The sequence below is a fragment of the Calonectris borealis genome, chromosome 1 (genome assembly GCF_964195595.1).
Source record: "Calonectris borealis chromosome 1, bCalBor7.hap1.2, whole genome shotgun sequence".
NCBI classification, from domain to species: domain Eukaryota; kingdom Metazoa; phylum Chordata; class Aves; order Procellariiformes; family Procellariidae; genus Calonectris; species Calonectris borealis.
Window position 1 is genome coordinate 123,729,194 of NC_134312.1, and position 22,498 is coordinate 123,751,691.

The 22,498-nt window shown below is 42.6% G+C and overlaps 1 protein-coding gene across 2 annotated transcripts in view; it reads left to right on the plus strand.

Moving 5' to 3' along the window:
* Positions 1-1,110: 1,110 nt before the first annotated feature.
* The window catches only part of MAOB (monoamine oxidase B), a 51,385-nt gene continuing 29,997 nt past the window's right edge, over positions 1,111-22,498 (plus strand). The window contains exons 1-3 of one of the 2 annotated variants that reach the window (XM_075173914.1): positions 1,111-1,225; positions 19,861-19,955; positions 20,925-21,062. In XM_075173914.1, coding sequence (XP_075030015.1) covers positions 1,180-1,225; positions 19,861-19,955; positions 20,925-21,062 — 279 coding nt within the window. In that variant the 5' untranslated portion in view covers positions 1,111-1,179. Of the gene's footprint in view, positions 1,226-19,654; positions 19,956-20,924; positions 21,063-22,498 lie in introns of those variants that run through there. The other variant, XM_075173905.1, reaches the window with a different exon arrangement.

Genomic DNA, 22,498 nt, shown 5'->3' on the forward strand with positions numbered 1-22,498 from the left:
AATATCTGTGATTCCCATCACAGGTGCCTCTGCCTCTGTAAACTACAAACTATCATCAAGACACATGATTCAGCCTATACGATCCACTGAATTATGGAAGAGGGAATCCTGTCCAGACTGTCATGGCCTGTTTCTTCTGATGTACGGCTCCAGGAAGTGGAGAACGACACAGACTGAACAAGTGTCTTTGGCTCAGAGAAGTCTTGGAGCTGGGTACCTTCTGCCATGAGCCCGCTGAGTGTGGAAGGTCAGGTATGACTGACATGACTGCTGGATGTAAACTGTACAGATACGCCTGACGAAACACATTTGCACGCTTGGACCATCCCCAAGCCCAGTTCCCCTGGAGCCTCATTCATGGTAAAGTAGAAACCTGAGTGATGGAAAACCCTGTTGGGTCTGTAGGGGACCAGCCTAAAGGCTCCAGGTGAATTTGATGACACCTGTTTCTGGATGAGCCAGTTCTTTTCTCTGTGGGTGAGTCTCATGGGGGTCTCGGCAGACCACTCCCACTGTGGAGGCCGATCTGGAGGAGCAGTGACACAGGCGGCTCTCCGCAAACTGCAGTGGGCACAAGGTGCTGCTCCTTTTGAGCCTCCCTCAAGAAAAGCCCTAACTGGTCTTCCAGAGTCCATGCCGCCAGTCTTGGCAGCCACAGGTCCCCCCTGGCAGCCCCCAGGTGGCTGCAGACAGCGCGGGAGCAGACTCCAACGCTTCAAGGGCCTTCAGGGAGTGGCGGGCAGCGAGCCCCAGTTGGGGACTGGGCTCCTCGACCAGGGGCATGCTCTCTCCCCAAACCCTCCGAGAAGTAGTAGAGAAAAAGGTTATTCTTTCTTAACGGCGTGGCTCCCGCTGTGGGTGAGTGGGGCTGATGCGAGGGGTCAGCCATCATCTGGAGGGTGAGCGGCCCCTCAGCAGAAGCCCTGCTCGCCCCCGCCTCGGGCGCCCCTGCAGCCCCGCGGGGCGGGCTCCCTCACCCGCGGGCCCCGCAGGGGCCCTCACCGCCCCGCGAACACGGCGGGGGCGCGGCGCCACCAGCCCTCGGTCTGGCACGGGGCGGCGGGAGGCGGCGCCCATCGGCGGGGCGGGGCGGGGTGAGGCCGGGCCCGCCCGGGGGACGCCAGAGCCGGGCGGGAGCTGCTGCGGGAGGGAGCGAGCGGCCGGTGCGGGGACAGCGCCATGGCCGAGAGATACGACGTGGTCGTGGTCGGGGGCGGCATCTCAGGTGGGTCCGGCGGCCCGGGGCGGGGGGTCCTGTCAGCCCCTGAGGCGCCGAGCCTGGGCGGCCGGTCGCCGGGCGGGGTGGCGGCAGCCGGGGCGCAGCGGGCTTGGGGCCGTCGCCCACCGCCCCGCACAGCCTCTGGCCCACCCGGCCGGGGAGAGGCGGCGGTACCGGCGTGGCGGAGCATCGCGGCGGCGGCGGTGAGGGAGAAGCTGCGCTGGTGCTCGCCTCCTCCTCGGCCTGAGCGGGTCTCCTCCGGGGAGCCCGCGGTGCGAGCGCGTCCCGACCAGTGCGGTAAAGCTGGCTGAGCGCAGTCCCCACAATTTAGGCTGAATGCCACATGTTGCAGGCAGTATTTTAATCATTTTATCATTTTTATTTATTCTATTATTTGTATTTTGTTATTTTTTATTTTGTTATTTTTTAGTTTGTTATTTTTTATTTTGTTTTATTTTTTATTTTATTTTATTTTTCTCGTTATTCCACTATCCAACCCCAGCATTCCCTGAACCTGTGTAATTCTTACTGGAGCCCCTGGAAGTTTTGGGCAGGCGAAGCTATAAGCATTCTGCGTCCTCTGTGCAGAGTCCAGGTGTGTTATGCAGAGGCCCTCGGTCACACATGACTAATTTAAATCTTGGGGTGCCTTCTGTTTAGAAGCATAAAGGAAAAATGCCTGAAATCAGCTGGATTGTTTAGTAAGTTTCTAGTTCCTCATTCAGCGTGAGCAGTCTGGCAGAAATGGGCAGCAGGCCTGGAAGCCTTGTTGCACTGGGTAGCAATCTGCTGTTTTTAACCTAATCCTGGCTAGAAGACCACTGTGCCTGCCCAGAGCAGATCTTTCTCTCTCGTGCGTTTTGTTCTAAGATGCACGTGCCCAAGTAAATTGTGTATGTGCACTAAATTTTTTTCCTGTGCCTTTGACATATCAAACAGTTGCTTTTTGGCGTGTTAGGGTTGGGAGATATGCAGTGTGATAGCTCCTGTGCTGTACGTTCATCTCCTCAGTGCATAACGAGTATGCATACGTCCACAGATCCAAGTAGTATCTTGCGCCAAACTGCAAACAAATTACTCGAGATGTGTTGCAAAACATGATTTTATTCATCCTTTTTTAATGTGGCTTTTAATTTCCACTCTTTATTTATATGTAATTCTAAATGTCTCTTTAGCTATTCTATTAAGGTGTGCAGCGTGCAATTTGAATGATATACAAAATGCAGTGAACAAAATCATTGGCCTTATTTCCTAAGGATGATTCTCTGATAACAAATTGCTGCATAATTATTGAATGTTTCAAGTATGTTTCTGCGATTAGCAAAAATTAACCATCGCTTTTCTATAAAGCACAGTTGATTCTGAACACAGTCTTATGGCTAATTTTTAACTTACACAGTGTTTCACAGTGAAAGTCGACTACAGAAAATTAACCAGTGGTAACTATCTATTCATGCCTTCTAAATGAAAACGTTTCCAGTGGCATGTTTTTGTACAGGAGTAGTGCTACAGGTTCCCTCTGTTCAATGAGTTGGAGTGAAAGAGTTAGTGTAACAGCTTTTAGTATACCCTTGTTTTTCATGGTTGCCATGGGAATATTTTCATGGCAGGCCTGCACAGCCCACATATGTTTTTCTGGAAGAGCACTTGGAACAGAGAAGCAGTGCTATGCCGTATTAAATCGTGCACTTTGCTCTTTGCTGCCTGCAGACAGCAGCAAGTGGCAGGGGGGATATAAGGAACCAGTTTTCTATTTACTTCCTTTTACACCAAATCTTCACCAAAGCACTCTGGTTTCATGCTGTAGCAGCTGTCCTCACGCAGAGGATGGAAAAATATACATGTACAAAAATTATTAATGACTAAGCACCTCTCTTCAGTCACTTTCCTTTAGCTACTGTGTACCACTCCTGATTCACCTCTGCCTTCTGCCCACACACTTCTCTGTAAATCATTGACCTTGCAGCCAGGTGGTGGAACTATGGTTTTCTATCTCCTTGCCCTGATTGAAAACTCCTGCTGACGTGCCGAACTGCTGCAGAGATCTCTTCTCCTGTCCACTGGAGAGTGAAGTATATGATTTTTAAAATGGGTTGATCCTTGGAGACCAGGTTTGTTATTGCTCCAGATCTGATGGGCATTCCTTCAGAAAGTCACTGTTTTTTGAGCCGCGTGAGGCGCAGCCGACTGAGACTTTACTGTTACTGCCTTTAGGTGAGGAAGGCATCAGTCGGTGCATGGCTGTAAAACAGCGGAAAGGTCTCGTAACCTTCAGAGTAGGTGTGCTTGAGTTAGCCGCTACAGCCATAGGCAAAGCAGGTAATCACAGAAGAAACAAAGAGCTGCTGTGCTGATGTGAGGATGCGAACAAACATGTTGCAGAGGTGCCGTTCAGTGCTCTCTTTTCTATTTATTTATTTAGGTTAATAAAAGCTGTCCATTTGCAGTGCTCTGACCCTCTTTGGCAGCAGTTCTGCCCATCTTTTATCCATACTTAATAAGTGGGGTTTAAAATTTGAAGAGTAAAAAACCTGATAATGGAATAGCAGTGCAGAGGCCTTCACAACTCTGACAGTCACTGTTCTCTTCTGAAGGGGCTGATGTTTTATCTGAAGGTACCACTTCCTTTGCTGAATCATTTTCGGTGTCCTTTATTGCAGGTTCATTGAAAAACAAAGAATAAAACTAAAGAATTGGCTAATCCAAGTGTTATGTAATGAAAATCTATTCAAAATTAGTCTTCACTAATTTCTTTCAAGTCTAAAAAAAAAAAGTCTGTGGCTTTTCTGAAGATTTCAGATCATGTCAATACAGTTATTACGACAATGAAGACGTTTGAGGAACAGAAGGATTTACTACGGGGTAGATTCTGTTTTATGAGTAAAACTTCTGCTGAAGTCCTTGAAATTTTAGGGAATGGTGAGGATTAAAAAGGGATCTTTTAGGAGAAAATTTCCCAACTTAAAAATGCATATATGAAAACACTTCGCCACACACTGTATGTAGTATGCCTGGTACTAAAGAATATTTAGATCAGAAACGTAAAAGGTTCTCACAGAGCTGGAACTTGCATCGTGACAGGTTCTGCTGTTTGCTCAGAGCTATCTCTTTTTCCTGGAAGGACTCCTTAAGCATGAGGATGGAAACAACAATGAGAAAACTATGAGGTTGTGTCATCAAACTTGCTTATCTTCTTAATTAATTGAGACACCGATGACAGGAATTTTCTTAAAATCAAAACTTGGAATCTGTTCAGAGGTTTCATTTTAAAACTTCCTCCACATGTTTTCAGAACTGCCTTCCTGTCCCTGCTTTTGCCATGGGGATCTCTTTCTTTTTTGTTTTAAAAGAAGTTACCAGATTTTAACCTAATGTTATGCCAGTCGTATTTAAGAAAAAGCTCTCTTAAATTACTGGTGCACAGATTTTACAATTAAAGTGAGGTTAATTGATTTATTTTTTTTTTTCCCCTGAAAGGTGAAGCCTTTTTTTAATTATGGCAAATGTTATTTGAAGTATGCTTAGTGTTTTCCTGTTCACAAGCAACTTGTCATGTTCCTGTAAGTTTAGAACCAAAGCCTACTGTAAGATAGAATATTTCTATTGAAATGTTAGGGTTTTAAAATATTTACATACCTATTCTTGTGTTATTGAGATACCACTGTGCTCTATACTCTTCTTCTTAAGTCGTGCTTTGTATTTGTATGAAGATCTAATATGCTGTATAATTACGGTAACTCTCACCTGCATCTGTGAGCCAGTTTCAAATTACTTTAAAAAATACAAAAACAGGTCAGGTGTTTTGGGGACTATTATCTGAAGATGTTCAATCTGTTTTAAAATAGACTGAACCAGAGGGCAAAATGGTTTTTCAAAACAAATCTGGGACATGTTATAAGAAAAGTATACAAGAGATGCATAACCTCTACTGCTTACTTATGAATGTTTTCTTTTTGCTCCCTGGTAGTAATTTACAGTGTCATAATACTCCTCCTTTGAAAAGATAGTTTGCCAAATGAGACACTATTTTTTGGAGAACATTACCAATCTAGCAGTCCTATACTAGATGCCCATTTGGCCAGGAAAAAAAACCCAAACCAAAAGAAAAGCTGGGCATGGATGAAATAGCTGTGCATGATTAAATGGAATGGACCCATTTGTGGGAGGATTGTGACCCTCTCCGAGGGATACCACCCTGTCCAGGATGCGCTTAGGCAAAGGGAATCCAGGACATTTCCCTGTCAGTTGACATGATGAAGCTTTTCATTCACATTTTCAATTGTCCATCTCTGTATCTGCCATCAGGGGATTCTTCCTTTTGTATTCTGCTACTCTCATAGCTACTGCAAAGGAGTATGAAGCAATTAGGGGGAACCTGCCGTTCTACTTCTAGATTTTTGACAAAACCCTTGGCAATACACAGTAAACGGGACAGAAAGTGGCTGCATTACGTTGTGAGATAGTTTGGTAGCCTAGGCAGCAGGAACAGTATTGTAAGTCACTGACTGATATGTCTTAATTAGTCTGAAAGTTGATTTGATAAGAAGCTTTCCATTCTACCTGCAGAAGCCATCTCATCTCTCAAGGCTCAAAGCAACGCATCATTAAGGAAAGCTTTTCCATTAGCTTATTTAACCTTTATGAAAGGATGGTATTAGGGAAAGTTCATTCTGTCTGTTCAGCAAAACGTGATAACCACCTGGGAAGGGGCAAAAAAGATAAGTTTAGGATGGCAAAACTTTGTGCAAGGGATTGCTGGGTAGCTATTATGGCAATAACTGGTGGAGAACCTAAGTTTCTATGTAGCAGTTGATAGTAGGGTTACAAACTGCAAAGTCCACAGGATTTTCTTATCTGTACTGCTGAACTGCATATTTTTTGACAAACAGGATTAGAACAGGAGAGGCTTAAAGTTCTTTGTAAGAAAGTTCAGTCCATTGTTTACTTGGGCAACCGCCTGCGGTGGTGCTTTTAGTTCGTTAGATTTGCCAGAGTCTAGTCTAGCACTCCACTAGAACCTAATCACACTACAGGTGGTGGTAGATACTCATCTGCATTAGTGTATTGGTTCAGATCAAGCATGTACCTTGAGCAAATCTCCTGATTGACCCTACTTATTGCTCTACAGTGTGCACCAACAGAGCAGGCTCAGAGCATATGCATCGGATTCCTTTTTGCACGAGACCAAATGGGAAGACATGCTCTAGGAGCTCACCTTTTGAGCTCCAATCCCTAATGTGATGTTCAGCCTGTAAGACCATACAAGAGCTAGTCTGAAATAAAGCCCCTTTCACGCATATAGTATGGACACTGGGTATTCAGGGTACAGCTGGTTTACTCTGCAGATCTTCTGCTGTTCTGCACTATTCGCTAACATAGACACTGCAAACTTGCTGTCCTGGGATACTTTTAGTTTTGCAGATCAAAGGTAGTAACATGGAAAGAGTAAGCATTTCAATTTTGTGCTCTTCTTCCATGAAGACACAGTTAAAAATAATTTACTTGGTCATCTTGACCACAGAAGTGCACCTGCATACTCTGTCTCCATCCTCCATGTCTTCTCCTTGCCTACCTTTTTTTCTTTCTTTAATTTTCTTGTAGCATCAAGAGATTGCCAAAAGATCACATTCTGTGCACTTGTGAATTTTGATTTGCTCATTTTACTCCTTGGCATCATCCAGGACAGGAGTAATTTTAAAGACACATGATTCAGCATGCTTTCCCCCCTGTAGCGAGTGACCATAGTGTCAGTCTCCAGCAGATGGCAAGATGTTCATCACCACAGTGACAGGAGTCCTAGTCAAGTGCTGTTGCCCGCGGTCCCAGAAGCTGTGAGGAGCAGCCCCCTGCTCTGGCTCCATCCTGGGTGTGTTCAGGCTGTCTAACATGATCTCAGGAGCATGCAAGGACTGAAAGACATCAAGTGAGTGAGTGGAGGTGGTCTCATCGAAAGGTGGAGAACTGTGGCAAAAGCTAAGTAGGCATGTTTGTACTGCCTGAGTAGGAGCCTGAGCAATGCAGGCTTACGCAGCCCTGATAGGCCCAGAGGTAAACTTCCAGTGCTGCTTGTAGTATCGTAAACCAGCAGAGAATTTGCTCTGTATTTACATACCTTACACAGCAGCTAATGACAATGAATTATGCATAATTTAGTCAATTGAGAAGACTTTTCTTCTTCAGAAGTTACGATTCGATTCTGTATGTAAACAATCTGGGTGATTTTGGCACACTTCCCACTGGCAGAGTTTCCTTCTCTATAGAACAACTGACGGCTGTAGTTAAGTCGTTCTGTTACTTAAAGATAAAAAGCCATTTTGTCTCACTGCCCCTTCCCAGAACAGGAGTAGCTTGCCTTTGTGTTTTGTCTCGGTTCTGTAGCAGCTAATTCGCAGAGTGCACTGATGCAATGGTAAAGTTTACCATGGTTATAAAAGTTTTCTAAGCAATGCCATGGTGGATTGAAGACCTTCCTTTGGTTTTCCTTTACAGAGAATGTGTCTTGATTCACTTACAAAGCTCTCAGTTATGTTTCTGAAATAGTCATCATTCAACTGGGCTTCAATTTCTTGAGGAAATTGCATTCATCTCATTACAGTTTCAATCGTTTAATTTCTTTATAGCCATTTTTTAACTTAACATGATTTTCCTTCTGGGCTGATAACCTATTTCATCCTTGTAAACTCATGTCAGATATTAAGGTTTTTGCTGCCTTGTGAGATGGTTTGTCAAAATGTGATGGTTCATCTAATTGACTACCTTTATTTCCTTATGGACTGATTTGTGTCTAAGGTTTATAATTTTGTGATGTTGTATGATCCTTGTTTAAAGATATTTTTTGCTGATTTCAGTGGTCAATGAGAGTGCACTGCAGTACGTTCGTATTTAAACCATGAATGTCTAGTATTCTTTTAAATAACTCAGCCATGCATTTGTATTTTGTGCAACCTTTTCTGTCCTGTCAGTTTTCTGTTCAAACAGCTTGCTTAAAACTAATGTCAGTGTGAAGTCCCTTAAAAACTGTATTTGCTCCACAAACCGTTATTATGACCAGTGTTTGGGGCTGGAGTGCTCTAAGGGAACAGAAGGAGGAATGGGCATCAATATCTCAGTTGTGGAGATCCTGAGTTCTGGATAAGTTAGCAAAAAAGGAGATGCTGGAAAGCGCCTGTCAAGCCAAGGAGTTGCATTGACTTAGTCAAGAAACAGTGATAATATTATTTATGGGAAGAGTAGGCTTCCAAGGAGAGAGAGAGTGAAATATTTCTAGGGACAAAGCTGCCCACAGGAATTCAACCCAGCTTTTTCTTCTCCCCCATCTCTTCTTCTCTGCCCCGTCCTTCTTCATGCTGCCCCCACTGCCAGAAAGATGTTCCCACATACCTAGCAAATGTGTGGGGCTGCTGTCCCCACCCCACCCACAGCCCCACGGGACTCAGCTGCATGGACTCGGTGTTAGGAGGAAGGGCTCTTGGAGCATTAGCAGATATGGATGGAGAGCAGGGAACTGCTTAAGGAAATGATGGGCATCAGGATTTTTTTAGGGGGTCTCTGTGTGTTTGTGTAGAAGAAGGGAGGGCAGGGGACAGGATGGGGGAAACACAAAGTGCAGACCATCCCCGGAAGAAAGGGTAGTCCGGTCTAGAAAGTTTGAGACCTCGTGAGCTACTTCTGGTAACTGGTGTATATGTCAAAATACATCATAGATGTGCTAATTTTTACACTGGCTTAACACTGAAGAGTCTGGCTGTGGTTCATTAGAGCCTCTGGCATCTTGCAGTTACAAGGATTAGGTTATGGTGGTGACCACTGTTTGGTACTTCATGTTTCAGGTGGTTAAAGAGTTCCATGAAGTTTTAATTAATTTGAAACCTGTTCATCTTACAGATATTACTTTGTACTATTCAACTTTTTCACGTTTTTCAGTTTCCACCATGTAACTCAGCTGGGAAGAAGGGCGTGGAGAGGAAAGATGCCTTTGTAGCCTCCTGCCTCCCAGCCAGCAGGTCTTTATCTTGATGGTATAATTCGTATATAAAACATTGAATGCAGTCTATTCGGTTGACTGCACACGGCAACAGCTGATCAAACAGCCAGTTCATACTATGCATCGTGATTACCTGGATAGCTTGCATATAAACTTGCATCCTGTTTGCCTGAGTGATAGATCTGTGTTTGAATGCATTAAATATTGGAGCAAGACACCTTTTTTGTTCCAATATGAGTTAATTTTTTATGAGGCTATCTTGGCCAGGGGCTGGATCAGTGAGTTATGCTGAATAGCGAGCACAAATGAGGAAAGGAAAGAGTGTAAATTCTTTTCTTTTACATCTTAGATGTACATCTTTTCCTCTATGCTTCCTTCACATTTTTTTCCCCACACATTATATCGGAACGGTACAAATCCAATGGTAGCATTTTTTCTTTCATTACACAGATGTTTTTATGAACTGTTTAGCTCATAAACTTTCTCCTGCCTGCACTTAGAGATGGAGGGAAGACAGTCACTTGAAAATCTTCTTATTCAGTGGTTCCCTTTTGGGCTTCTCTGGATGACATCTATGTTCTCAGCCTTTGATATCTCAGCTAGGGAATGGTTCATCCTGAGCTGGCAGTCAAGAAATGAAGTGGTCTTTTTGGGACATCAGCAAAGAGCTGGCTGGCATGTAAGGTGATTTATACAGGATACTGCGAAGCGGTGGGGTTCATCTTCATTTTTCAGTTGTTGAGGTAGACAAGCGTTCACAAATCCTTGTAAGCTTTACAAGCTAGTAGTATCTAGCCTGCATGTGCGTGTGTGTGTACACTCACCTACTTGTATACGTGTGCTATCATGATGATAGGCATTTTCAGAGAGTCACTGAGGTACAGCTTGATGGATATTTGAAAGTGACACTGAAATATGCTCGATATAAATCCATAATTATTAGGTGCAGCTGGGTGAAAATAGTTAGCTGAAGGTCAAGGAAAACATGAAACAAAATGGATAACCATGGAATGAGGGAATCGTGGCTCTGCTGGGGGCTTTGCCATGAGAAGTGACCTTCTCTAGATGGATGCTTGTGAGTCACCAGATACTGAGCAATCTGGGTAATTACATGTTACTCTTTCATGTCAAGATATGAGAATGATACTCTGTTTATTTTTTAAGTTCACATCTTCTATTTGATCATGTATTTTGAGCATTTACTTTTCTCAGGGGACTAAAAAAAAAAAAATCTTTGCTTGAGAACATGCAAGACTTAGCAAAACAGATAAGCATTTCTCTTCTGAGACAAGTGCTGCATGTTTTGCAAAATTTTCCAGATGTAGCGTAGTCTTTTTTTCCCCACCCTGCTGTGTATGGAAGGCAAAACTCTTCTTCAGAGTAAATCTGGCTGGCATTTTATTTGCTTGTGTATCTCTTCATAACAGTAATGCCTAAAAGGATGCTTTTAGTAAACTACCTGTATAGTGCCACAACCAGTTCATTGTGCTAAGCTTTGTTTGTTCCAATGCTACGGTATGTTTGTTGTAGTGCTACCTTGTCTTTCAGTTATCTGTATCTCCTTTGTTTCTTCCCTGTGTCTATTGTGTTTTGAGGCAGCCTATGTTGGTAAACTAGCAGAAAGGGATCATAGAATCATAGAATCATTAAGGTTGGAAAAGACCTCTAAGATCATAGTGTCCAACCGTCAACCCAACACACCATACCCACCTAAGCCAAAGTTGGCTCTGGGATTGAAAGTGTGAGATAATACTGCAGTATAGATAATAATAATAATAATAATAATAATAATAATAATAATAATAATAATAATGATGCAATTAACTTTAACTCATCAGTATAACCTGGGGCCATAACAAAGGACATGCAGAATGAGTTTGGGTTTTTTTACCTGACCGGAGCCTAGAAACAGACTTCTGACTCTTCCTTTCGAAGTGTGAGGTGGGCATTGAATTGGTGTACTGCTCCATGTGTAAGACATGAGAAGTCTATAAAATGAACAGAGTACTGAGTAAATGATTGTTACTAGAAATACTTATCCTTTGAAATGCTGGAGTGCCCAGTTTCATCAATCTAAAGTTTCATTGGAAACTTCAGATGTAAAAATGCAGCCCTGTGCAAGGGCAGAACAGCTGTGGCTTCAGCGCTTGAGCCTGGGCACTGCTGCACTGAAGGCGTTGGGTTTCCACCCAAGCGCAACAAGCTGTCTTCATACCATGCCTGGCAGGGCTTGAGCTTAAGGCACCACCACTTCGCTTGTCTCATAACTGGCCAGGCTCCATATCACTTAACCAGGTGCTATGCCTGGGACAAATGTAGACTGAATGTTTTTAATGTTGGTTTTCAGAACTCTGCTTAATAAATACTGCTCTCTGCACCATGAATGAATCGCCTAAGAGCACTGCCAGGGAGAAGAGGTCACAGAAAGTTGGGACTGGAGTTTATGCTCACGTAAAGTCGCATTAACTCATGGGAACGCTCATACTGACCTCAGTGACAAGGTTACAGAACCAGTGCTCAGACAGAAAAACACATTGCCTCGGCTAGACAATCAAATGCGAACAGAAATAAATTATATTTGCTCACAGAGTGCCGTATCGTAGGCAGAAATGTTGTGTCCTTTGTTCAAACATTTTAAGTTAAGGTACATTTTAAGTAGATAGATAGGCAGATTGATAATGTCTTTTTTTGCTCCTTGTGGTTTCTGAAACTGTAATTTTATTTTTTTGTTATTTTTTAAGTTCTCTAATGTTGTAGGTGAGCGATATTCATTTTAGAGGCATTCATTGCCGCACAGTGATACAGCTTAGGAAGAGAGAGTATCTCCCCCCACGGTCAAAATACTTGCATCAAAAAAGAGTTGCTTTGATACCTTTCGCTGTACTGTTCAGCACGTGGAGGTAAGGCACTAAGAATAACCAAGAGTGACAATTTAGAGAGACCCAGCTCTGCCATGTTTTTAGGTTCTGAACTATAATTTTTGTATCTTTCTTCCATGAGATTGAATCAGGTATCTAAAGTACCTTTGTAAAGGTGGCCCAGATTAGAGAAGTTAAAAGGTTACCTTTCACCCTGAAAGCATATGGATGTAGGTGAGGGGCTTAATAAAAGATATTCTTGGTTTGCAGTACCTTGTTGTCCTTGTAGCCCTTTGCTTTTCTGAAGTATTGCCACCTAGCCAACTCTTGGAGCCATTTGGATGCTGTGTACCTTGTCTTGCAGAGGACTAAGAAAGCAATGAAGCAAGAAAACTGACTACTGTTCATGCTCACCGTTTTTGATAGCCCTGTGCCAGCCTGATGTGAACTGAATTTCAGGCAGCATGCTCTTAGTTATCTCTGTTGTAGTGCTCCTGTTACAATTCTGAGCATGTCCTTTGAATTTATAAAGGGACAGTATTCTTCACAAGAGCAAAATCCCTTGACCTTTCCATAATGTGAGGAAAGTTACAAAAAATGCCTGTATCATCTTAACTCACCCAGACCCTGGGCCAGTGTTGGTTTTTCTTTTTTTGTTGTTGTAGTTTTGTTTTTTATTTTGCTTACAATCCTTATCTGTAATGCCTTACAGGCGTTATTGTCTCAAGCCATTATTTCAATTAAAACATTTTAGCTGGCTAATGATGAGTGACAGAGGTAAAGGTAACCAGCGCCAAGTTCAATGTCTCAGTGGCGGAGCAGTAATCGGATTGTGTTCATTAGAGCAGTCAACACAAACGAAAACAGTGCTATTAAATTGCAGTTTCTAACACAATAATGCAATAAAGGAACTGTGGAAGATTTGAAGGAGAAAACCCACTGGTGCAAAATGGCTACTTAGCTGCAGATAAGTACATGCCTTTTCTCGTGGTTCTGCCCTCCATCCCTTCAAGTATCGCGGCGTTATGCAAACTGTATTGCGCTAATGGCACTGAACCTACAGGATGTTCTGGGGACATCTCTTAAAAGGAGGTCAGAGAACCCTGAGTATAAACAAGGAGGCTTTTTATTTGAGCTTTAGAGTAATTAGGTCTAAGCAACAGCAAACAGGATTCTTCCATTAACTGATCTAATTTTTAGATGCTAGGAACTTACCCAGAGGCTATTATGGGTCGAAGGAGTGTTTTTTTGCATCCCCCAAAATTTAACTCAACTGCTTGAGGCATATTCCTCTTTATTTCTTCCTATTACCCTAGGTCAAACGCTGCAATTGTGTTGACCACTAACAAAGGGGTTCTCTTCAAAAGTTCTGTGGTGTTAAGACAGGTGGATTTTGTTTCACTGGGTACAGAGCAGCAGTTTTGGTCAAACTCATTTATTTACCACGTGCATTTTGTATGTATTTGAAATGGAGAGTCAGACATGGTAGGTAAGGGTTATTGTATGCAGACAACTAATAGTGAGGGAAGTTGTGTTCCTGGTGTGATCCCACAGCCGGCTTCTATGACTCTGTGTAGGTTTTGACAGATTTGCTGGTTTTTCTTAACATTTCAGCTACTTTAGGTTTCGTGATTTTTGTGAGACTCATCGCTTCATTAAGAAAAGAAATTAAATTCCTGGCCCCTCTGGTCAAAATGAGGCTTAAACTCAAAATCAAGAAGACGAATATAAATCTTGAGACTTCTAAAATAACAGCTTCAAGGTGTTAAATGTCCATGGACAAAGGTGGTCTGACTAATGTTTTTGAATACTTATGTTAAGAAATACTTGAGTTAATTTACCTTAGTGACCCTGAACTCAACTCTTACTTGTTTATATATAATAAATTATGGTATGTTTTCTTTTCTTGCTATCAGTCTTGTGAAACATTTTTACATCCCACAATTTCTTCATTCACCCCAGGGTGGAGGACTGTGCCTGTCTTCAGCAGGCTGAGTTGTTAGGCCATTTGCAAGGTGGATTTTGCGACAGATCCTCATGTCGAGCCCTCTGCGAGCCTCGTTGTTTCCTGCCCTGGACCTCATCAAGAGTGCTCAGGCTCAGACTCCGGTGCTGTGGGCTGCTCTGCCCGCTGGCTCTGGGAAAAGGAGCATCTGTTAGCTGACGTCTCTCCAGGCAGTGATTTAGATGTGGCCGGACAGGTTGAAAGCAAGGAAAAAGTCCTCAAGAAACTCGTCAGTTTTGGCTTTATTTACAAGGTACGTTGCGGCAGCCACTGCTCACGTGAGCAGACGCGCGTGAGCTCTCAGCTGGCTGCCTGGAGGACGGCTTGGCGTGCAGTTGCTGCACCTGCAAATACGCTGCAAAAACCAGGTGTTAGCCCCTGCTCAAACACATGTTGTCAAGGGGGACGCCGTCAGCAGTTAACCAAGCCAGTGTAGAGCTTGTTCACACATGTATATCCAAGTTGTGGAGGCACAACAAAGCTAAAAATCAGCTCCTTGCCTCTTTCAAAAGCGTTGGGTGTTTCTAACCTACATGTACAGCCAATGTTTGTATGCAAGTCTCAAGTGTCTGGCATCTGTTACAAATGTTAAAACTCCCCTGGGCAGTACTTTGTAAACATATCTTTGGTGTTAAGATAAATAAATAAAGAGCAGGAGAGAGAAATATCAGTAAATTTCATGAATCTGAGGAGATCCAGGTGTGAGACATGTAAGTTCTGCAATAAGACCTGCAAGAAGGTACAGTACAAGTATGATGGCCGCCTTTCTTTCTGGTCAACTTACAGTTTTAGATGGAGAGAAAAATTTTTAAGGTTATAAAGTAAATAATTTTTTGACAGCCATCTTAGAAGCTATTAAATGAATGCCAGTGGTTTAGAGGCTCTTTCTTTGCCCCCTACATGAATTTAAATTTAGAATTTGTAGATTATTTTTATAATTGCATATATGAGAGAGAAGAGATTTTTCTGTTCTTAGAAGGGAGATAATAAACATGGTGGAACATGGTAAAACAGTGAATAATACAGAGAAGGTACACCAGGAGCTGTGGGAATGTCTTCAGAAATAAACTTTATTTACAGCTTTATAATCTATCCCCCCTCCAAGTTACCCGCCCTGTCCCGTGTACGTTGCAAGGGAATTGGGTGTAGCCTGAGGGAGAAATAAGATCTTGTTGATGGGCTTGCTGTTGTGTATTGGCTGTCTGGCCGTCCAGTGTATGACAGAGGTATCCTATGAAAAAAAGTAACTAAATGGAAGAAGGCACAAGTATCATTTAGAGAGGTATCAGAGATGCAACTTCCAATCGTGTTCTTTCAATTGAAATCTTTGTGGAAATGCCAAGGTAAAAGGGTATTTCAGTAAATTTGCATATTTCAGGCAGAATCAGACTGGTGGTACAAACTTTCCATCGGTTTTTAAAAAATTTACTTTAAAATGTTTTTTTAAATACTCAGATGTGTTTGACTCTAGGGCTTCATTGTAGCCCATAATACCTTGGGTTCAGATGAAAAATGTGACTCTTGTCACATTTGTCAATCCAAACGCGAGTTTGGATTCTGCCCTAGGACAGAAATTTATGATCTTGTCTTTAAAAAAAAAAAAATCCATATGAATTGTTCTCTTAGTATAAGAAAGCTGTTAATGCTAGGAAGTGAGGTTATAATGAAGCTGTTTAATCAAATGGTGCAATTTAAGATGTTTAGCAGGTACAGAGATCTCAAACAGGAAAGAAATAAGTTGGAACTGAATATGAAATAATTATTGTGATTATTACATTTGAGTTAGAGCCTTGTGAATGCAGAGTGCTGCACGATGGAGAAGTGATTTTCATGGCTTGAACTTGCATTATAAAACTCTGGGGGAGGCAATCTCTCGCCAGTATCTCCAAGTGGCTGCGGTTGGGTACCGGGTTGCTATGGTAACGGAGGAAGGCTTGCCTGGTTAAACATCATCTAAGCACAGTGGTATTTTCAGTCTGGGGCTTCAAATAAGACCCATCATCTTGGCTTCTTTGTTGTCTGCATTGATTATCTGCCTATTGATTCTCTGAGCAGAACTGCAGGCGAGGCTGCTTAACTGTATGTTTTCCATTATATATATGGCTCTCTATTGCCCCTTGAAGAAAGCTGACCTGCAATGGAAACTGGACCCAGTTACTGTCCTCTGCAAAGGGGTGGCAAAAGTGGTTGAGCCCTTATATTGCAATTCAGATCTGATTCTGTTGAAATGTTCCTGGGGAGGAGGGGAAGGGTGACAAAACATTGTGCACGAAATGGGAGTAGCAACGGCACCAGTCACATTTTTGGATGAACTTTACATTTGAATGTGGTTGGTTGCCTCACTTGTGAGCAACAGGGACAGTATTAAAGATTTGCCTTTTGTTAGTGATGTGCGAGCAAGCGAGAGGCAAGCGAGAGGCAGAGCTGAAATGTGTGAAACTTGCGAAGGGTTAACTTTTCAAGAGGGGATCTTACATCATGTATGACAGTATTTTTCCAGGCTTTGCTTCACAGGCTTTGTGCATGCTCTGTTTGCGGCAATTGGTGTATTAAGCCCAAAGAGGCCACTCTTGCCCAGAAGAGGGGTTGTGGTTTGTAGGAGTTTCCTGCAGCAATTCTTAGTTTCTGAAAAGCACACTTCAACCTCGTGCCCCAATATTCACGTACTAGTATTCATTTCCATTTTAATATGCTTTTGTTGCTGTTCCTGGCGCCTTATCTGTCCTTGTATCACTTTGGCTCAGAGCTCTCCCTCCGCAGCATCCAGTCCTCTCACTGATATAATAGTAACAATCCAAGAGCCCATTTGGGATCTTGGGTCCAGCTCCAGGGAACAGGTATGGGGTGATGTGGCAGTACCGTGATTCCAAATGTGTGAGATACAAAAAGAGCAAAATTCCTGCCTGTCAATATTGCAGTGTAATATGGTATCTGTGACAGCAGTCTTGCCTTATCCTGTACTGTGCATACTACAAGGCCCGATCCGGTCCTTCGTTGTGCCATCTGACCCTCCTGAGCCTCTGCCTTCACTTCTTCCACCAGTTTCCCCAGTTACATGTTTGGCATCTCTGTTAGTGATGAGGGGGAGGAGCTAGAGGCAGGCCGTGTTCCCCGTCTTTGTCAGCAGTTATCTGCGTAATTTCTCCAGCAAAACTTTGCACCAGAAGAGGGCTGTCATGTAGGTGAGAGAAGGGGGTGGACCACCAGCCCTTGAAAAGGAGTAAATGGTCAGGCGATGCTTAGTTTGGGAACCCTGTAGGCTGCAACTTTCTCTATAGAGTCAAGCCCGGAGGACACATCCCTGCCCCTACAGAGATCTGACCTGCTGGAGGATGGGCATGGGGCAGCGAGATATTAATGAGCCCCATCCTCCCCTCAACACTTGTTTGGTTTTTTCTATTTGCATCAGGAAAGAGTAAGCTGTTATCCATCTCTAACAGGTACATCTGTATGGAGGGAAAAAAAAAGGTGGTACCTGCCCCAAAATAAATAGTAGGGAGTAAATAGTAGGTAGGTGCAATAGGGTGGGTGAAAGGTGCATAAGGAAACAAGGAGTGGTAACTGGGCTGACCACCGCGAATCGGCTGCATTTCAGTTGAGTCTAGAGAGCTATCCTTTCACAAGCTTCTCTGTCTATTCAGCTCCTGGGAATAAACTGCCTTTGTTCCCGGCTGTACTGAAATGTTTATTCATTAGATTTTAATAAAGAAAGTCAAATCTCATATTCCTTAATCAGTGTTGGTAACTGAATATCGTTAATTGATTAGTCAATACCTGTTAGTGTGATAAGCCAACAGAAACCTGCGGTGACAACAGCCTTTAGATTACGTATTCATTCTGTAAATTGTTAATAACTACTATTGAGCCTCTCCCAACTGATGAAATATTTGTCTTTTTTTGAAGAGCAACTTTTTTTTTCTTTAACTGGTAAGCTGTATTTATTTAGCAGTTTTGTTGCCTATTTTCCTTCAGGAGCCAATCTCTTTTTTCAGGCTGTTTGAAGGGGTGGTCCGTGTTTGCATACCATGACTGTTTTCTGTATTTTGTTCTTCCTTGGTATTGTAAAATATTTGTGAATGTAGTCAAGGCCACTGATCCAGCCAGATGTTTTTGCAATATAATTTCCTCAATAAGGAAGTATGGAAAGACCTTTATCAGTATCATTACTGGTTTTCTCACTAACACTTTTGTGAAAACCCAAGATGAATAAGCCCATGAAGCTAGTAATCAGAGCAGGACAGTATGATCTTTTAATGGAAACATCTGCTGCTTTTCTTCAGAAAATGTCAAATCCTTTAGGTAGATAGATCTACACCATTGTCTTTTTTTTACAGATGGGGAAACAAAGAGCTTAAGTGATTTAACCAGCACAATGCAGCAGGTTCACTGCAGTGCTGGGAACAGGACCCAGTTCTCCTACTTCCAAGCCGCTGGTTGACGACCAGGATATTGTGTAGCACCTTTAGTAGCTCTCATTAATATTCTTTCTCTATCCAGGACTGCTATATTTTCCTCATTATCGTTTCATTCTTCATTATCATTTCATTCAGTCCTGCCATGCTAGCTTTGGCCATCTTTTTCCTGCCAGCGCTTTTGCCATTTCTTCCATGGCTGCCGTATGCTTGGAACAATCTGCTTGGATGACTCCTTCTCAAGAACTACATGTACTAGGACACAGAGAGGAAACTGATGGTGACAAGGCAGAGTGCCAGAAAGGATAGCTAAATGATGATGTATGAGTGTGGCTTCTAGTCTGGTCTGTGCTGAACTTTATTCAACACATTCCATCATTTCAAGAGGATGATGCAACCCTCTAGAATAACTCTTGTCGTCCCACTAGAAATTCACTCACGTGCGGCCAAAGAAAGAACCTCAGTTTATACAAATCTCAGTTTGTGTGCTGAAGTAAAAGGCAGAGAGGATCTTAAGAAGTTGAGAGGTTGTGGGCTGTATTTCCTCCATGTTGTGCACCCTTTCTAGTTCCCTTCATTCCCGTAGCAGCTTGACACACTTGCTGCAGGCCTGATGCTAATATTTTCCTCTGCAATTATGAGGATTTATGGCATTAGAACTAAAATGAGATGTTCCCTCCTATATTCCCATTGTTCCCTGTCTTGGTGTCTCAGCTTCAAGAATTGCAAGATGGAAATAAAAGTGTATGAAGAAAACGGATCAGGAATGAAACAATTTTTTTGGGTACACGTACCCACATGTTTACTTCTTGTTGCCACACACAAGCTTACATTCTGTCTCTTCTGAGTCAGACCATGTGTTCAGAAGAAGAAACCTGTGACCTGACTGTGTGGGAACTTTGCTAATGTACATTAAAATATTCAGAGCAGATACTTACAACAAGCTTCAGGAAAACTTTTGAAATGTAGGACAGTCCTAATAGAACTTCACTTCTTCCTTTTTTTGTTGAGGTTATAAAAGATGATGTGCTGATGTTAGAAAATAAGAAAGCTGTCCTCCCCAAGTTCTCTGCCTGGCTGGATGACTACCATAACAAGTGCTGGCTTATGCATCAGAAGAGCTGAGCATGTGGTGCAAAAGGTGCTCAGCACATGTAAAATTTGACCACAAACTGTTTTAATATGCGACTTCAGTTCCATTTCATGTTTGGTTTTTTTTTTTTTTTTTTTTTTAATTCCACCTCGCCCCCCTGGCAAAGTGTTTGAATGAAAAATTCAGGATTTGGATGGATAGCTATGTGAGAGTTTACATGTCAATTCACAAATGCCATGGGGTACATATACAGAAGTATTCTTTAATTGTTTCTCTTTTTATCTTTTAGGTCTCTCAGCAGCCAAACTGCTGACTGAGTCAGGCTTGAACGTGGTGTTGCTGGAAGCCAACGACAGGGTTGGTGGAAGAACTTTCACCATAAGGGTAATTATCTCCAAACCCATTTATACTACATATACATACATACAGTATATATTATACATATGTATAATTATACACATGTATAGTGTATGTGTATATATATATTTATAGTATACTTATACTATATGAACAGTGTACCTAAATGTATTTATTTATCTTTCCTGCTAGAGGACCTACTTGAGGGAAGATTTCTAGAGCACTAGCAGGAAATTTCCTGACATTGTACCAGCAAGAGTAGGGAAAGACTGGCATGATGGTGGGGACAGAATATTTCTGTGTGATCTGCAGACTCCGGAGTCATCAGTTCTTTCCTCTGGGAAGGAGAACATGATTAGCTAAGTTTCAAAATCATTTCCCGGGGAGAGACACTGGCGAAATCTCTATGAAAAAACACCCATAAGGCCAACCATGCCGTGCAGAGCCTTGAGCTGAACCGTAACAAGCCCCGTGAGGAGTGACGTAGGCTAGAGGAATGGCAGGGGTGGCTGGGAACTAGAACCAGCATGTCTCCCTTCACTCCTTTACCTTCTGCCCTACCTTGCCCTGGGAGACCCACCCCCCTCCCACTCTGCTCATTAGAAAATCTTATCTGTGCTACTTCCCAGTACAGTCTGTTTTGAACCAGTCATTGGCGAGATGACTGACTGAGCAAGAACTGCACAGGTGTCTCTGACTCTGTCTTTCTCTCTTTGCCTGTCAGGCTCTTTCCTCTCGTGTTAGTTAAGGCTGTAATGTAACAACAGGCCAGCTAAGCTGGTTACGAACTCCTCTTGGTAATGGCCACACCAGAACTCTGCCAAAGAATCGAAGTTTTCCATGGGGAGAGGAATCTTGGCCAAAATGCTCTGGGAGTGTTTCGCTTAAAGAATTCCTCTGGATTGCTCTTTTAACTTGTGTGCTATTTACAAAGGGCTTATCTTTTTTTAATCTTTTTTTTTTTTCCCCTTTTGTGTATTGTGTGTGATATACTAGAATAAGCAAGTTAAATACGTGGACCTTGGAGGAGCTTACGTGGGGCCAACACAAAATCGTCTCCTGCGGTTATCTAAAGAGTTAGGAATAGAGACGTATAAAGTCAATGAAGTTGAGCACCTGATACACCATGTCAAGGTAAGATGCTCTCAAACGTGCTGCTATAGACAGGCAAGTTGTAGTGATCTCCTTTCTCATTGCTTTCCATCCATGCTACAGTGGAGTATATCTCTTTAAGTATGCATCATCTGAGTTTCTTGGAGAAAAACAAGTATGTTGGTAATGAAGAACTCATACAAATTACTATATGCATGCACATCTACATGTGTACCCCGTAGATGCATCCTGTTAGCCTTGGGTTCAGGTCTGAGCTGTTAGTTAAAAGCTCTCAAAAAGCTTCATTGTTTATGAACAGTACGACTGTGACTCTTCTGTACAGGTCGGCTCTCATGTACGCTGCCCAAGGTGTCTGAAAGTCCCTTTCGGAAGTCCTAGAAGTATCTTCAATCAGGCTGAAAGTTTCTCAGGATTGGCTTCCTAAACCAGTGACAATTAATATCCTGACTGAAAGAAACGTGAGAGGTTAAGCCTGGTTTTGCTGATGGGGAAACTAACACGCAGGGTAGCAAAAGGCATTGTAATAGTAATTGCAAAAGGTTCTGGGATCAAACGTTCTTGTGGAGGTAGATCTAAACAATCTGTTCATGATCTAAAACAGGACAGCTATGGCAAAGCTGTTAAAAAGCCCACGTATTCTCAGTATTCGTACTATTCTTTCTCCAAAAGAGCATTCTTTCTCCTTTCCTGATATAGACCAGTGTTGCACTCCCACAGAAGGGAAACTTTCTATGTTAGTCCTGAGGAAATTAACATTGAGTTTCATTATATGCTTATAAAAAGCCATTGTGCAATGACTGGCAAAATATTTGTCAGATATTAGCTGGTGTTTGATGTTAAAGAAAACATTGACAGATTTAAAAACAGCAATAGAGAAAAGGTGTTTTGCCATATGTTTTCCAATATTTTTCCCACTCAATTGTTATAAAAAAGAACTGTCTTCTCAAAGTGATTTGCTATGGTGACTGTCCACAATTACTTCTACTGTGATGGGTACATCCACACTGTTCTGTTTTGTGTGCCTCTGGCATCATCCTCAAAGCCAAATTTTCTGCTTGTTCAAACTATTTAGCCTTCAGAGGCTCCACAGTACCAATAGGAGGTCATGCCATGAGGGGAAACTTTAATGGTAGAAGACAATTGACATGGCCAGTCAGGATGACCAGCTCTCAGGACAACCTTGCTGTCCTAGCATGGGGGCATTCCAAAATGCTGCCAGAAGTCACTGAAGCCAAAGCTGAAGCTGACATGTGGGCCTGATTTATTGTCAGCAGCCAGTCAAGCATGGCTGCTTGTTTGATAAGCCAGACCCCATTTTCTTTTAGGCTCTCTAGGAAGTAGCTTGTGGGGGGATACTATGCTGGTTGAAATAGCCTTTTGTTTTCCAGCAGGCTTTTAGAGTGAGGAAAACAGAGAATGGCACAAAAATAGAAGTTTGGGCTCTTGCCAAGGACAAT